We start from the raw sequence: 17,567 nt of genomic DNA on the forward strand, positions 1-17,567 counted from the left end.
GGACTTCAAGAAAGCTAATTTCAATAAACTTAGAGAGAGCTTGGGAAAAATTCCATGGATGAGAATCCTCGAGGGGAAAACAACTCAAGAAGCTTGGGAAATTTTGAAAAATGAGATTAGAAAAGCCCAGTCTAACACAATACCAATGAAGAAGAAAAACAACAGCTCCCAAAAGAAACCAGCATGGCTGCATAAACAACTATCTGACAAACTGAAAGACAAAAAAAGTAAGTATAAAAAGTGGAAGGAGGGGGACATAACTAAGGCAGAATATCAGCAAATAGCCCGAGCCTGTAAAGATGAAGTGAGGAAAGCTAAGGCTCACAATGAAGAAAGGCTTGCCACAAAAGTAAAAATTAACAAAAAAAGCTTCTTCCAACATGTTAAAAACAAGAAAAAAGTTAAGGAAACAATTGGTCCATTGCTAGGAGAAAGTGGCAAGAAGGTGACAAGCAACAGGGAGAAAGCAGAACTATTTAACTCATGTTTTGCATCTGTCTTTACACAAAGGGATAAAACAGTCCAACCTATCAAAAGCAGCACCACAAAATTAGGAACACAAATTGAAATAGGGAAGAAAATGGTAAGTGAGCACCTGTCTACCCTAGATGAGTTCAAATCACCAGGACCGGATGGATTACACCCCAGAGTTCTGAAGGAACTAGCAGATGAGATCTCAGAACCACTGAATTATATCTTTCAGAGATCCTGGAACACCGGGGAACTACCAGAGGACTGGAAAAGAGCTGATGTGGTTCCCATCTTCAAAAAAGGGAAAAAATTAGATCCAGGAAACTACAGACCTATCAGCCTAACCTCAATACCAGGAAAGATTCTGGAAAAAATAATCAAGCAACGAATTTGCGAACACCTAGAAGCAAACAAAGTAATAGCCAAAAGCCAACATGGATTTGTCAAAAACAGATCATGCCAGACTAATCTTATTGCATTCTTTGATAATGTGACAAAATTAGTGGACCAGAGGAATGCCGTTGATATAGTTTACTTGGACTTCAGTAAGGCTTTTGATAAGGTAGACCATAACCTACTACTAGATAAAGTAGAAGAATGTGGGTTAGACAGCATCACCACCAGATGGATTGGTAACTGGCTGACCAACCGCACTCAACGTGTAGTTCTCAATGGAACTGCATCTACATGGAGGGAAGTATGCAGTGGAGTACCCCAAGGCTCTGTTTTAGGCCCAGTACTCTTCAACATCTTCATCAATGATTTGGATGAGGGAATAAATGGGGAACTCATCAAATTTGCAGATGATACCAAGCTGGCAGGAATAGCCAACACTCCAGAAGATAGGCTTAAGATACAGAAGGATCTTGACAAACTTGAACATTGGGCACTATCTAATAAAATGAAATTCAATGGTGAAAAGAGTAAGGTTCTACATTTAGGCAACAAAAACGGAATGCACAGGTACAGTATAGATGATACCTTGCTCAGTAGTAGTAACTGTGAAAGGGATCTTGGAGTCCTAGTGGACAACCATTTAAATATGAGCCAGCAGTGTGCAGCAGCTGCCAAAAAAGCCAACACAGTTCTAGGCTGCATCAACAGAGGGATAGAATCAAGATCACGTGAAGTGTTAATACCACTTTATAATGCCTTGGTAAGGCCACACTTGGAATACTGCATTCAGTTCTGGTCGCCACGATGTAAAAAAGATGTGGAGACTCTAGAAAGAGTGCAGAGAAGAGCAACAAAGATGATTAGGGGACTGGAGACTAAAACATATGAAGAACGGTTGCAGGAACTGGGTATGTTTAGCTTAAGAGAAAGAAGGACTAGGGGAGACATGATAGCATTATTCCAATATCTCAGAGGTTGCCACAAAGAAGAGGGAGTCAAACTATTCTCCAAAGCACCTGAGGGTAGAACAAGAAGCAATGGGTGGAAACTAATCAAGGAGAGAAGCAACTTAGAACTGAGGAGAAATTTCCTGACAGTGAGAACAATTAATCAGTGGAACAGCTTGCCTCCAGAAGTTGTGAATGCCCCAACACTGGAAGTCTTTAAGAAGATGTTGGATAGCTATTTGTCTGAAACGGTATAGGGTTTCCTGCCTAGGCAGGGGGTTGGACTAGAAGACCTCCAAGGTCCCTTCCAACTCTACTATTGTATTGTATTATTATTGTATTATAGTATTTAAGAAACCATAATATAATTTTACAAATTTCTGATGACCCGATGTTTAATAGGTATATAAAAATGGTAATATTACTCAAAATCTTATGGCTGGTTATAAAACTATTATAATTTGCTAGTTTTAAACTGGCCTGTTATATTATTTGAAACTATGAAAACTTTTTTCAAACTATGATTTGTGATTTACATATGTTTCAAAGCCAATTAGTTTAAATGTCTTTGGTAGACTATAGTTAAACAACCTTGGGTTAGTAAAACATTAGACCAAGTACTTGAAACTGCCCTCTGAATATCAAATATTGTACTTGAAAGTTAGTTATAATGGTATTACCCAGGGAGTGGCTGCTGCTACTGCTGATTCACATAGAGATGCACCCTGCGCACGGGCAGTACTAAAAAAAATTGCTTCTGCGCATGCGCAGAAACAAAAAACAAGATGGCAGCATCCACAACGCCCCTGAGAGAATTGGTTCGGTTGCATGGTAGGCCGAGTTACTACCTACTTGGCCTAACTGGTCCGAACCAGTTAGAACCCACCTCTGGTAATGCCTTGTCTTTCTGTTATACTACTACTATAAGGGTGGATAAAGATTGATGATTTTTTAAAAAAAAAAAATTAAAAATCGGATTTTCTAAATTTAAATCGGATTTATTTTTATTTTTATCAAATTTATTTTAATAAAATGCTTTTGGAGTAAAAATCTATCTAAATATAGTTTTTTATGTAAGATACATTAATAATTTAATTTATTCAGCATGAAATGGAGGTTAGTTATATAGCATGAGGTTGTATATTCTGCTATATTTTTGGTAAACTCATTCAATGAATCCAAGCTCTGCAAGCTAAATAGGAAACCTTTGTTTTATTTGCCAATAATAATATTAAAGATTCTAACTTGCAGCAAGAATGAGTCCTTACAATTAAAGAGCACCTGTCACTTCAGATTGATCATGGCAGCACCTGTTATAGGGGATCCACTCATCTGCTGTCCTCCATGTCCCTCACCGTGTTGTGTCACTGCTGCATCACCATCCCTCCCATTAAAATGAATGGGACTGTCGGTGAGTCAACAATGGGTCAGAGGAGGACAAAGATGACAATTGCTGTTTTAAAATTATGATTTAAAACAAGTTGATTTAAATCAAGCCTTTCTACTAGTGATTTAAATTATGATTTAAATCAACTTGATTTCAACTAAATCCACTCTGCTACTATATTTGTGTCAAGAGAATTGAAAGTGCTTCTGGATTGAGAGAATCAGCTGGTGATATCACTGTTGCCCAGGTTCTTTTCATGTCTTGTTGAACTACCCACCAAAGTGGTACCCATCTATCTTCCTATGGTCACTAGCTTTCGAACTGCTGGGTCAGCAGAAGCTGCAGCTAGTGATGGGAGCTCACCCTGACACACGCAATTGCGTGTTGAACGCGAGCCTGCTGATCATCAGTCCAGCATCCTAACCACCACGCTCCATGTCTTTTGTTGAAATAAAAAGGCAATTAATGTAACAAAAATTGCATATATTAATCTAATAAATCCAATGTTCTGTATTTGGATCTGCATACATTTATATATTCACCATGCTAACTTCCACAGTGGTCTCACTCTCCAAATCAGAATTTGCATAACTTTTAACTTCTTTCGGTGACTATTTAGACAGTCAGTAGTCAGGTGATTTAAAATAATTTTAGTATATACAGTTACCCCTTTTCTAATAAAAACAGACTGATTTTATGGCAACTTTGAGAGATTGGATTTTGCATTGGAATAAAGTATTATAGCTAGTGGTTTCACTTTAAATTTTTCATTGCTTTCACAAATAGAATATGTAAACAATTCAAATTAAAATAGAACATCAAAAGAAGCATACTTTGACAGCTGAAGATGCAAAAAAATAATAATCCACATATGATCTACATCTATTTATGAAAGGAGCATTCTGAATCCTTTTGCTGAAACATTACTCAGAACGTAATCCAGTGATAGAGGAGTTGTGGGTTGTCTTTTTTTGTATGGAATAGATTACAATAAATTGTAACTAGGAGTAGATTCGGACTATAGGTATGGTACACATGGATTTTAGTGTAAGAATCCCTGAGCAGAGAATTATCTCCTTGCCTTAATGTTAACATGGTTACTTGGTGTAAAGATCAATGGATGTTATGCTTGCAGTATGTAGAAAGCTAATAATATGTGTTTAAAACAATGCTCATTTGTCTTATAAATGGTCAACCCTGAAACTTCCTAAGACTCCCAAAAGGGTTTGATTGTGGTACCAGTTACAGTTGCCACTGCTACTTGCTTCCATCAAAAGTTTAGTGTGCCCCCATTTTTCTTTTTTCTTTTCCTGTTATGGTCTTTAAAGTTAGCAAAACCTTGTTCAGTTCTGTGGTTTTGGTGGAACGGTAGCTTTGAGTTCCTTAAAACTCACATTTCCTATTCTTCTTTGGAATAAATGCAAGAAATAGGAAGAATAAACCCATGAAGGTTGAAAACTATAAGGAATAAACTGAATTTTGAAAAATTATGATGGAAGACAATACTAACAGTTCACTTTGTCATTACAATAATATAAAACTGCCTTATCTTATCTTTGCAATAATTTATTAAAAGTTTCATTTTGGTACAAGAAATTGTGCTGAGTTCAAAACTTTTGTTACCAATTTCTTCAATTAATTACCGTAGGTATTGGTCCTTAAACTTTGGCAGAAGGGATAAGTGACAGATGTGGAAAAGAAGGCTGCTTGATTAGAGATGAGATAATTATAATTTTGGTGGTGTTTCAGCTGAGAGGAATTTTATACCTGTTCTGTTATATAATTAGTATTTAATTATATTAGATTGCCATGTGGAAAAGTGATTTTAGGTAAATCATTTAAATATTAATAGCTTAGTTTGGCTTTCATAAATCAGTATTCATTTATAGTAGCTGGTTTGTACATTTAGCATTGGTGATACAGTTTCTTATTTATTAGGGATGGACAAAGCCTTAAAAAGGATATCGCATAATCTGGGGAAACATACATGTATAATGCACTTATTTTCAAGTTGTTAAAGTATTGTGTTATTTCTAAAGCTTATCCTATAGTCTGGGAAGATGCAGGCAGAAAGACTGTGGGCCACTGAAGAAAAATGTGATGAGTACATTGTACAGTCATAACTATAGATGCAGGCACCCATGCCTTGTAAATAACACGGCTGCTTTAATGATTGGTAGAGATGTACAGTACTTGTATGCATTTCCACACATAGTAAATCACCTTTTAAAAAACTTTGTAGACCTCTAGTATTTATTGCTTAACACTGACTGTGCTGAATGCTCATATTTATTGCACAACAAACCAGCCAGTTTTTTTATAGCAGCAGTAGCATTTCATTGATTAGCCGTAAGGCCATGCTAAGAACCTATTTCAGAGTGGTTGGGAGAGAGAGTTAAAAAAGAAACATAAAATAAACTTCCAGCACTAGGAGCCTATAAGAGTATGGAAAAAGTTTACTTGTAGGGTGTGACTTTTGAATTTTGGAGACAGGAATCAATACTAGCGAACGATTATTTTTCTTTTTATCTAAAGAAATAATATTTATATATCCTATTGTAAAAGGGACCATAAGATGGAATTGTGGCAATTGTTTTCAAATAGAAACAACTTTATCATTCATCAATGTTATCCATATTCATACCACTCAAACTGGAATTTTAAATACATTTTGTAGAACTAAGACCATATTCAGAATCTTTCATTTTAAATAAATATGATCATGCTGTTTGTAACTTCAGAAATAACATTATAATTTGAGTATTGCAAGCTATAATAAATCAGTTTGATCCCATGTCATGTTTAATTACTATGATCTTGGTTTTTCAGCAAACTATGCCTAAATTCTATTATTCCTTTTATTAAATAAAAATACCTTCAAATTCTAGCGAGTAACATTCAAGCTTAAAAATATTATAACAATCAAGTTTTTTCCAGAAGGGTAAACCAAAAGCTGAAAGGATGTTTCCTTGGAATTTGGAAACCTGCAGGCTCTTTAATAATTATGTGACAATTTGTTTACAGTTAAGCTACAGTGTATTCCTCAGACACAATTTTTCTTTACTGGAATGAGAATAGGTTTTGCAACAGCAGTTTATGATGTGAGACTAATTTTAGTTCTGTGATACATTTAATAATCTAGAAAGTGACAATGCTTGCAGATCTCCATTATCATGAATTAGAAACTGGGAAGAAGGGAAAGAAAAATAAGCCAAATCTCACAGGAAAGCTAAGCAGCTTCTGTGCCCTTTTATAATAAATCTGTGCTGTTTTCCCTGTGCTATTTATTAACATATTGTACTGTTTTTATTATTTTTCTTTCATTAATGTTTTTGAAAACTTTGGTTTATTATGCAAACTAGAAGTATCATGGATTGGCATCATTGCTATTGAAGCAAGGGGTATGGCTTGAAGACACTATTCTCCATAGTAAGGGGAGGAGTATCCAGGATGGGTTGACCTTGTCCTCTCTTGATTGGACTGAGTCAGATAAGCTCTTTTAGCCACACCTTGGTCACCAGGCTCCACCCAGTTATCGACTCAGTCCATCAATGGACGGCTGTGTTCATCCTGAGATCCTGAAGAAACGTAAAGGAAAAATTTTAAATTGCTGCAAAAGCGATCGAAATTGCCTCCATGTTGCCTGTTCAATCACTAGAGGCTGAGAAAACCCACAGCGGGGATAGAAAGCCCGCGTGGCAACCGCTAAGGCGGTGCGCAGCCCAGGTCACAGAGTGAGACCCAGGGCACTAAGTGAGGACTCTCACCAAAGACAGGCAAGCGAGCTCCTCAGAGGCCTCTGCAGCAAGGGTGATGCCCAAGGAGGCTCTAAAGGCACCGGAGCGCTCCACCGCTCTCCTCGGGTTGAGCGATGAACCGCAGCATTTTAAAACGCCCTGGAGTGCCTGCGCTGGCAGCAATCGCCAGAGAACAAGGTGACAGCCAGAGAGGCTCAGAAAGAGCTGCGGGACGCAGGGGGTGTTGAGAGAGAGCCCCCAGCGGCAGCCTGCAAAGGCACAAGCCGCTTCCACGTGTTCCCAGGAAGAGGAACTTTTTGAAATTGGAGCCGGGATCCATTTTGAAACCATGTGGTCCAAGATGGCGGCCCCCAGCAGCTCAGAGGAGACCGGCAGGAGCCAAGCACTCAGCCCTGCAGCCAGCAACCATCGGAGGCACTGAGGAGCCCTTAAAAAGGTTAGAAACTATCTCAGAGGCATCAGCCAAGGGTGGGAGAGGCAAGGCAAAGGCCAAAAGGAAGCATATCTCCACCAAGGGGGCTAAAGAGGCAGGCTGTGGATCCAAACCCCGCAAGCCTAGCTCCAAGTATGAAAGGCAGAGGCACCAAGCCTTGGAGTGCATCTGCCACAAGGCCAGCAGCAGGAAGACACCCCCACTTGGCCTGGAACCTGAGGAAAGATTACCAGGTTTCTCTTCACCTGGCAGTGCTGCAGAAGGGGACCCCTCCCTCCAGGTGAGGATTCCCTTCGACACCTCAGTCTTTGTCATCCTGTGTTCCAGCAACCTTGCTATCACTATTTATGCAAGCCCTATTCAATCCTTTTCTGAGTGCCTGACTAGGTGGAGAAGCCCAGACAGGGCAACGAGGCTCAGATCGCTGCTGAGGCTTTCCCTTTAAAGAAGGTCTTCCCTTTAAGGAAAAACTTTCAGCGAGCTGCTGTTAACAGCAGGAGGCCACAGGAGAGAGACCAGCAGCTCTTAGTAGCACAAGCAACTTTTCAAAGCTCTGACCGGCACCTCTTAGTAGCACAAGCCACTTTTTCAAAGCCCTGTCCGGCAAGGCTGTTGTATTTGCCGCGCAGCACCATTTGAAAAGAAGGGGGAGGAGAGTCCCCACGTGGCCCAAGATGGCGGCCTCCTGCAGCTCAGAGGACACAGGCAGGAATCAAGTCCTCGCTTCTAAAGCCGGCAGCCCCACTGGAGAGGCAGAAGAGCCTCCAATCAGGTTAGAGATTACCCCTGAAGGGTGGGGGCGGCAAGGCAAAGAGCAAACTGAAGCACACCTCCTCCAGGGCGGCTAAAGAGGCAAGCTCCAGCTCCAAGCCTCCCAAACCTGCCTCTAAATATGAAGGGCAGAGGCATAAAGCCCTAGGGCGCATCTGCCATAAGCCCATCGCCAAGAAGGCTTCCCCTGGTCTGGAGCCTGATGCGATCACAGAGGAGGATCTCTCCCAGCAAGTGAGGATTCCCATTGATACCTCAGGCATCTGGGCTCTATCCAGGGATGGCAGTCACACTCACTACGGGGCATTCTCCTCAAGCCTCCCTTCTACCTCTGCAGGCATGGAGGTGGGGCAACCACCCGAGGCAGAACAGTGTAAAGATGAGGTTATTTTGAGCTCCCCTCGAGTAAAAGGGACATTGAAGTTGAATCCCAAACTCTGTTTGCAGTCTAACTGAAATCAGCTGCCGGGATTTCCCCCACCCCCTCTTGGAGCAAAGAGGAACATCCTGTTTCAGTGAGAAAGGTTGATTATCTCTCCTGAGATGGACTCTGTTGTGATTAAGAAAATGTGTTAAAAAGGGGCCAAGAGTTGCATGAGAAATGCAGCATCTACCACCTAGCTGATTCAATCTGTTCTGAAACTCCTGCTTTTGTTCTTCTCTGATACACTGAGAAAGCAGATCCTGCAAAGTTAGAAAAGCATGTTTCCTCTCTCTCCTTGTTTGAAAGCAAGATTGACCTTGTTTCCATCTAATTGAGCTCCAGGGGAAGGGATCCAGGAATCGCATGATAAAGCAACCCCACCCCTTCCCAACCTATGTAATCTGATCTGCTGTTAAGGCCAAACACGTGTGGCCTAACAAAGAAAGAGAAACCTGATGCAGATTCCAAGCCTTACTCCTTAAGTGGTTGTAAAAGCCTCATGGAAAGATCTCCATGGAAATGAAATTTGAATGAGAAAAAGGTCAGCTAGCCCAGACCCAACCTCCCAAATCCTTTGAACTTTAATGATAAGTTGTCCTGGCAAAGAGGAGCAATAAAGAGGCCCCAACCATCCCAACATCAGCTTACCTTGTAGATGCAAAGCCTTTGGGCAGCCAAAGGGCCAAAAGGCAGATGTAGTTCAGCTGAAGAGATTGTTATGCTCTTGTGGATTGGTACTATTGTTTATGAATTATTTGGGAAGGGCTCAACCCCTATAGAAGGTACCAAGCTAGCCAGGTCCAAGATGGGTTCTGAGTTCGGATAAAGACCCTTAAGAATTCCAAAACTGGAGAGTCAGCTTGACAAACCTAACCAGCAGAATAGCCTTGGCAGCTAGAGCCGAGGTGGCACAGGGGTTAGAGTGCAATACTGCAGGCTACTTCAGCTGACTGCTAGCTGCAGTTTGACAGTTCAAATCTCACTGGCTCAAGATTGACTCAGCCTTCCATCCTTTAACAGCAAGGAAGGCGCCCATACCAATCACTCCAAACAGTAGGCACAAGCAGCTCCTCTAGTAGCTCCTCTACAAACTGCCATTCAGTATTTCAGGCCAACATTTACAACGCCTAGTGGTCTACAAAGCATTGCATCGCACCCTAGTGGCCAACTCATGAACTGCGCCTGCATTTCCAAAGCCCTGCAACGCACTCTGGTGGTTGACCAGTGAACTGCGTCCGCGTCTACTAAGTTTTGTAACGGGGCCTCCAATCTTAAACCGCCCACAGTGCACAGGTACCCTTCCTGGGACTTACACAAGGTGTTGGACACTCTGACAGGTCCTCCGTTCGAACCATTACGTACTGTCTCTCTGAAGTTCCTGACACTTAAGGTGGCCTTTTTGGTGGCCATCACCTCTGCCAGGAGGATATCTGAACTGCACGTTCTGTCTACTAGGGAAGATCTCTCTGTGTTCCACCAGGACAGGGTAGTGCTAAGGTTGGACCCCTCCTTCATACCCAAGGTGTGTTCTTGTTTCCATCGAATGCAGGAGCTGATATTGCCCAATTTCTGCCTGGACCCTTCTCACCCATTAGAGAGGAAGTGGCACACCTTGGACGTGAGGAGGGCTCTGAGGATTTACCTCAGAAGAACCAGGCCGAACAGGAAGTCAGAAGCCCTATTTGTTTCCTTCCAGCCAGGACCCACAAGGTGACTTCCACCACGATAGGCAGGTGGTTAAGAACCTGTATTGCTTCTACCTATCAGGCACGGGGTCTGCAAACACCGAGCTCTATCACAGTGTATTCTACATGAAGCGCAGCCACTTCGGCAGCCTGGGCCACGGAGGCTTCATTATCTGAGATCTGTAGGGCAGCCACTGGGTCTTCCCCCTCACCATTCATGAGGAATTACGTTGGACTCCTTTGTTTCTGCGGAAGCCTCATTTGGATGTAGGGTGTTGCAGGCTGTTCACAAGGCGGGGGAGAGGTCTCACCAGGCATAAGTTTGGGCATATACTCAAATGTGTAACCCTCCCTAGGGATGTGTAGGCTTTGGTACGTCCCATCCTGGATTCTCCTCCCCTCACTATGGAGAAAGGGCGTTGGTACTTACCTGATACGCCTCTTCTCATAGTGGGGGAGGAGTATCCAGCCCCTCCCTGATATGGGTATGTTGCAAAATTGTTATGTTGTTTGTTGAACTGTTCTGTTGAAGTAATAAATAAAGGTTTGAAACTAAAATAAAGTCTAGAGTGGATGACACAGCGAGTCAGATAGAGTTCCTCGCCGATAACTGGGTGAAGCCTGGTGACCAAGGCGTGGCTAAAAGAGCTTATCTGACTCAGTCCAATCAAGAGATGACAAGTTCAACCCAACCTGGATACTCCTCCCCCACTATGAGAAGAGGCGTATCAGGTAAGTACCAACACCCTATTTCTAGCAAAAGGTTGTACAGATTGTTCCAGGTGGAATACAGTATTGAATATTTTAAAACAATCCAAGAATTGTTGCCTTCACATGGAAAGAGAAGAAAAAATATTGTCGTGTTGCTAATAGCTTTCATCTGCGTCATCTGTGTGTGGAGCATTTTGTAAATGGAGCATTTGATGCCATCAGACATCTTGATTTTAAGTTCCCACAGTTCTTAGCCATTGATCATGCTGAAGTTCCAAAACAATTAAAAAGTTTCAGTGAAAAATATCCTGATTTGGAGAGTGAAGAACGAAGTATCCATAGTATCAGGTCTGACAGAAGATGAAGCAAAACATATGGGTGCGATTGGTCCAGAGTGGTGTCTTATTTAATGGAAAAGTTGAGGCTTTGTGACCCTCAATCATTTCTTTGATTCAGAAGTTAGTGGATTTTTTTTCATGATTAATATGGATATTTGGTCAATTTTTTTCAACACAGCTTTGAAAATATGGTTCTTTTTATAAGGGAAAGCAACCATACCTTGTTATGGTATTGTACTAGTGACTCACTATTATCACAGTTGAGGTATGCTTAACAAACTACTTGTCTTTCTCTTGTATTGCAATCATGACACTATCTGTTTGATTTAACCATGGCACAGTTAATGCTCTGATAATAATTTTCTGCCATGTTCTCATATGTTGCTTTTATCGTACCTCTAATCTATGAATAAATAACCAAAAAATAAACAGAACTGGTGAACAAAAGTTTTAATCACTACCTTTCCCCATCTCCTTGAAGTAGGGAAAATGGTTACCTGCAGCAAATTAGTTTCAATGATCTCTCCTCCCCCTCCCAATCTATTAGTTGCACGGTCACATCAGGGTAGGAACCTCCTAGTGCCAATTTATCCTGGTATGTTCCAATATATTCATTTTATATTATTTTAACTTGGGAGATGTTCCAATAGGGTGTGAGAGAAAAAGCAAACTTGCCAACTTAGAGAAGAATCTTAAAGTCAAATTCATACCATTCCTCTGCAGTACCCTGATTGATGGTGGCTTTTCTTGCCAGTTGGTGATATGCCAAAAAAGGATGGCCGAAAATCAGAAGAAAAAGTAAAACACCTTGTCCACGAAAAATGGAACATTCACAAATTAGGGCAACATCATTTGGCAGTGACTAAAAATAAAAAGCAGAAGTAGGATAAAGATTAGCATGGGCATAGCAATTTTTTTTGGCTGGCATTGTTTGGTGCTCACTCAAGGATGGTGGAGAAGGTCCTATAATTAATAGATTTGGTAGCATATAAGGAGTCATCTGTTCCTTTCAACAATCCTGTGAAATCATTCCATACATCCCTGCGGCCCATTCGCTCACACAGAGAGGGTCTCCTCCGGGTGCCGTCCTCTAGAGATTGTCAGAGGGCGGTGCCCAGGAGTAGGTCCTTCTCTGTGGCGGGCTGTACCCTTTGGAACGACCTCCCCCCAGACATCAGAACAACAACCGATCTCCGCTCCTTCCGCAGTAAACTGAAGACCCACCTGTTTCGGCTAGCCAGCCTGGCATAACTCGACAACTTTTCCACCCCTAGGTCATATTTAATTGTTAATTTTAGTTTTTAAACTATTAATGTTATTGGGGTTTTAACCTTTTTCAGTATTGTAATTATTTATTTTTTTTTTACCTCCTCTGTACGACACTGTGCTGTTTGTTGCTTGTGTACGTCGCCCCGAGTCCCTGTGGGGAGAGGGGGTGACTAATAAGTTTAAATAAATAAATAAATAAATAAATAATAAATAAATAAATAAATAAATAAATAAATAAATAAATAAATAAATAAATAAATAAATAAATAAATAATAAATAAATAATAAATAAATAAATAAATACTAACTAAAAAAAACAAGTGTCCAGGATAGTGTTTAGCGAATCAGGAAGCTTTCTAAAGAGCCTTTAAAATTGTGTCTATAAAATTGGTACTAAAAAGTCCTTAAATTCTTTTATTGCATCACCGGGTGTTGGATCTGAAAACATAATTGTTACATAGAAATAAGGAAGTACATATTGTTCTTCAGTAGGAAGTTGTATATAGAGATATGCATCATAGTTATAAGCCAATGTAAAACAGAACAGATTTAATCTCTCTATCTATATTATTCTGAAATTATTGAAGTATCTCAAAATATTTTATACACACACATTTTGTTACATATTTCATGAGATTGTTACAGTGAACTTGAAAATCTTTCTGTTAAATTTATTTAGCGTAATTTATTTTATTATGCACCCATATCATTATTTTCCTTCATTTCTAATTTCTGGAGTGTGATATTCTTTAAAAAAGGCAATGTAGATGAACAAAAGGCAATATGTTAAGGTTGCTCCAAAGCAGTAAAACTCTATTTTATTTAATCATACCTTAGAATGATAGATTGCATAACAGTAATAAAATGAGCATATTTCCGATCGATAAAAAGATGTTCAAAATATATTAACGTCGTAGTAGTGCCCTGCTATCCTGTTATTACATGACTGTACATTATCTAGTACGCAAAGGAATAGCTATTTAAAGAAAGACAGTCATGAAATTGAAATAGCTCTTTCCACTTTAGCAGCCTGTTTCTATCTGATAACTTCAATATAGTTGGTAGTGAGTTGTCCCTTTAAGAAATCTCAACATATAATCAAAATTGAGGACAATGAAAGCTGCAGTCCCCAAACCTCCGAAGGGAACAGTTGTAATGAAACCTGCAAGAAAGGCTTTCATTTTTACCAGGCTTCTAAGGTTTTCCACAGAGGTAAAAAGAAGCTATCTATACACTAACATATCTTGCTCATGAATAGTGGTAGGACTATGCAGCATTTACAATTTAAAAGTGAAAAGAATTTGCAGGGGCTTGAAAGCAATTTTATTGTGAAGGTAGATACTACCACAGAGAAGGCATACATCAGACCCTGATAGGTGGCATTCTTTAATTGGTGGAACCTGAAATATGCCAAACCTGCCAGATCAAACCGATCAGGCAGATACTATCGGAGACAATGTGATAGATTTAACACATACATTTTTCATTACAGTTCTGCATTCATAATCTTATTCAATTAAAGGCCAATAGTCATATTATTTTTGAGGAAGTGAAGTTCTGTGTGGGATATTTTGCAAGTGATCTCTCAGTACCCTAGTAAATACCTCATGAAACTGCATGTGGAAATATCAGTCAATTGAAAAGATTAACATTTGTTGGCTTCCTGTCACATTAATTAGGCATTTTGCGTCATAGGAAACACTTTTGAGAATCAGAATAATGGGGTAATCTAAAGTCAGAACTAGGAGTACTTTTTAAAACATGGAAGTTGATTCTCAATTTGTGTGCACATGATAATATTGGTAATAATTTTATAAACTGAGCACTATGTACAAATGGCATGATATAGCTTTAGTTAATGATAAAGCAGTGTTGAGGGGGTGAAATATCATGTTCATACCTTCAAGAATGTAGTGGAAATTCTCCATGTGGAAAAAATATTGCAGTCCAATTATAGCCGAGTATCAGTAGCGTGGCATCATTTTTTGCCTGGAACACCTATTTTTTAAAAACGATTTGTTAAATGTATTACAGAAAGCAGTTGTTAAAATTCACTTCTGCACACTAGATTGGTAGATAAAGTCATCCAAACTGCTCTACTGCAACATAGCATCATGCCCTAATGTAGTTCGTTTGATTGTAAGAGAAAGAAAGACACAAGATGCTGTGTTACTGGAAGTGGGAAAACTATTAAGCAAGGTACACAACCATCCCAAACCATGTCAGTTTAGACATAGGCTATATTTGAGTCCTATGGATACCTTTTTTGGTTTGATGTTGTTCTCTATATAGAGATAATTAAAGAAGCAGCACCATCTGCTGGCAGCTGAATTACCATGTAGTAGATTTCAGTTAATATAAAGCCAATGAGCTTTTTTCATTTAACTGGAACTTCATTCACATGGCCTATTAGAAGTTCTAAACAACTGTTTAGTTGGTTTATATAGGTAAGTACACTGAAGCCGAAACATTGGCTGCACAACATCTCTTCCGATCATTTTCCACTGATTTATCATTCCCACTGTGCCCTGTTCCTCTCTATTCTTAAGGTCCCAGAAAATTTCACAGCCATCTGTTTTTTTAAAAAGAAACAAACACCTAGATCCTACTCTGAATGTGAGACAGAGAGAATGACAGTTGGTCTTACCTGAACTGTTATTTTAAGAGGTGTTTGCAGGATGGGACAGTGATGGTATTGTCACAGCCAATTGGCCTCGAGACTGGGTTGAATCTGAAGCCACGCCTTATGCACTCCCGAGATCCTGAAAACAAGTCACAAAGGAGACACCTCCACCCCCAATACTGTCTATCTAACCTAGGGTGGGAACTGGCCCATCCTGCAAACACCTCTTAAAATAACAGTTCAAGTAAGACCAACTGTCATTTTCCAGAATGGGTTTGCAGGATGGTCCAGTGATGGGACATACCCAAGTTCCATCCCATAGGGTGGGCCCTCACTGATCCGACAGGACCTGCTGCAGGACCCTGCGGCCGAACACCACTTCGGAAGATGTGAAGGCATCCAGCCTGTAGTGCCGGATGAAGGGTGACGGGGAGGCCCAAGTCGCTGCCCTGCAGATGTCTTCTATAGGGGCCTGAGAGGCCCAGGCCGCTGTGGCGGCCGCACTCCTAGTGGAAACGGCCATGATGCCGGCCGGAACCGGCAAGTTTTGCGCCTCGTAGACAAGGGCAATGGCCAGACGGATCCACTGGCTAATGGTGGACAGGGAAACCCTCTTCCCTAGTGATGTGGGTTGGAACGATACAAACAGAGCCTCAGACCTACGGAACTCTGCCTTCCGCCTTAGGTAGATCCATAAGGCCCTTCTTACATCTAGGCGGTGCCAACTGTGCTCACGCTTCCTGGCTGGGTCTGGGCAAAAGTCCAGGAGAACCACCTCCTGGGCCCGGTGGAAGACCGTGTTTACCTTGGGCAGAAATGCCAGGTCCAGGTGTAGCACTACCCTGTTGTTGTGAAACATACATAGATCCTCCCTGGAGGAGAGAGCCCCCAGCTCCAAGACTCGCTTAGTCGAGGTGATAGCCACCAGGAACACAACCTTACATGTGAGTAGCTTCCCGCTGACCATCCGGAGCAGTTCAAAAGGCTTGGCCATAAGGGCCCGTAGCATCATGGGAAGGTGCCACGTAGGAAACCTGTGGACGGAGGTGGGCTGCCCCCTTGAGGAATCTCTTAACTAAGGGCAAATGAGGTAGCAGAGTGGGGCCCTCCCCAGGTAGCACCATGGCCAGTGCCGCCAACTGTCACCTAACCGTGGCTAGGGACAGGCCCTTGTCCATACCCGTGGTCGGCCTGGCACCAGGAAACAAACGTCACCCAGGTGGAATCGTAAATCCTGTTGGTTGACAGTCTGTGGGAGGCCTCGATGATTCTGATCACTTTCTGGGACAGGCGGGCGCCTCTCAGGCGCTCCCGCTCAATCTTCACAAGGCCAGTTGAAGCCACTGTGGATCTGGATGGACCAACCTCCCCTGTAGCAATCTCACCTCCCCCTGGGGAATCCTCCACGGTCTCCCTGCTGACAGACTCAGCAGGTCCGCGAACCAGGCCCTCCTGGGCCAGTAGGGGGCCACTAGGATTACTTCGGCCTGCTCTCTGACTTCCTTCTGGATGACCCCGGGAAGGAGAAGTGAGGGGGAGTGTACAGCAGCCCGACCGGCCACTTGGAGCGAAGGGTGTTGACCCCCTCCGTTCCCTGAGCTGGGAACCAAGAGAAGAACCGTGGCAGCTAAGCGTTGGATGGAGTGGCGAACAGGTCCACCACTGGTCTCCCGAACCTCTGGCAGATCCCTTGGAAGAGCTCCTTGGACATACTCCACTCTCCGTTGTCTATCATCAATCGGGTCAGCCAGTCTGCCTGATGGTTGTCGATGCTGGTGATGTGTTCCGCTTGGATGGAGCGCAGGTGTTTCTCCGCCCAGTGTCCCAGCGACATTGCCTTGGTGTGCAACGCTCTGGATCGTGTGCCCCCCTGTTGATTGATGTGCGCCTTTGCTGCGTCGTCTGTTAAAATGAGGACGTGATGACCTTCTTTGGAACCATCGTAGGGCGAGGTGGACTGCCTGGAGCTCCAGCCAATTTATGTTGTGTTGAAGGTCGTTCTTTGACCACCGGCCCTATGCCAGCTGGGAGCTTAGGGTTGCCCTCCCCAACCGAAGAGGCAGGCGTCCATTGTCAATATGAGATGCTCTTGTTCCCTGAATTCGCAGCCCTAGAGCAATGCTGGGGACATCCATCACTTGAGAGACATCAGCACCTGTGGCGTCGCTGGTACCTTGAGCGTCGAGTTGCTGCAATCGGCCCTCTGATATGGCAGCAGCCTCCATTGGAGCATCCTGGCATGTAGTCGCGCCCACGGAACCACCTCAATGCATGAGATGAACTTCCCCAGCAAGCTGGAAAGAAGGGCTACGGGGACACAATGATCCTTCCAGATCTGGTTAATTAACTTCAAC

The 17,567-nt window shown here is 42.1% G+C and overlaps 1 protein-coding gene across 4 annotated transcripts in view; it reads left to right on the forward strand.

The window, feature by feature from the left end:
• TMCC3 (transmembrane and coiled-coil domain family 3) overlaps positions 1-17,567 on the forward strand; it is a 120,759-nt gene that overhangs the window by 82,920 nt on the left and 20,272 nt on the right. The window contains exon 1 of one of the 4 annotated variants that reach the window (XM_081957707.1): positions 13,689-13,802. The exons of the other annotated variants lie outside the window; for them this stretch is intronic. Within the exon in view, the coding sequence (XP_081813833.1) occupies positions 13,704-13,802 (99 nt within the window). The 5' untranslated portion in view covers positions 13,689-13,703. Of the gene's footprint in view, positions 1-13,688; positions 13,803-17,567 lie in introns of those variants that run through there. 4 annotated transcript variants of the gene reach the window in all.

The sequence above is a fragment of the Natrix helvetica genome (genome assembly GCF_964273705.1).
Source record: "Natrix helvetica genome assembly, chromosome: 6".
NCBI lineage: Eukaryota > Metazoa > Chordata > Lepidosauria > Squamata > Natricidae > Natrix > Natrix helvetica.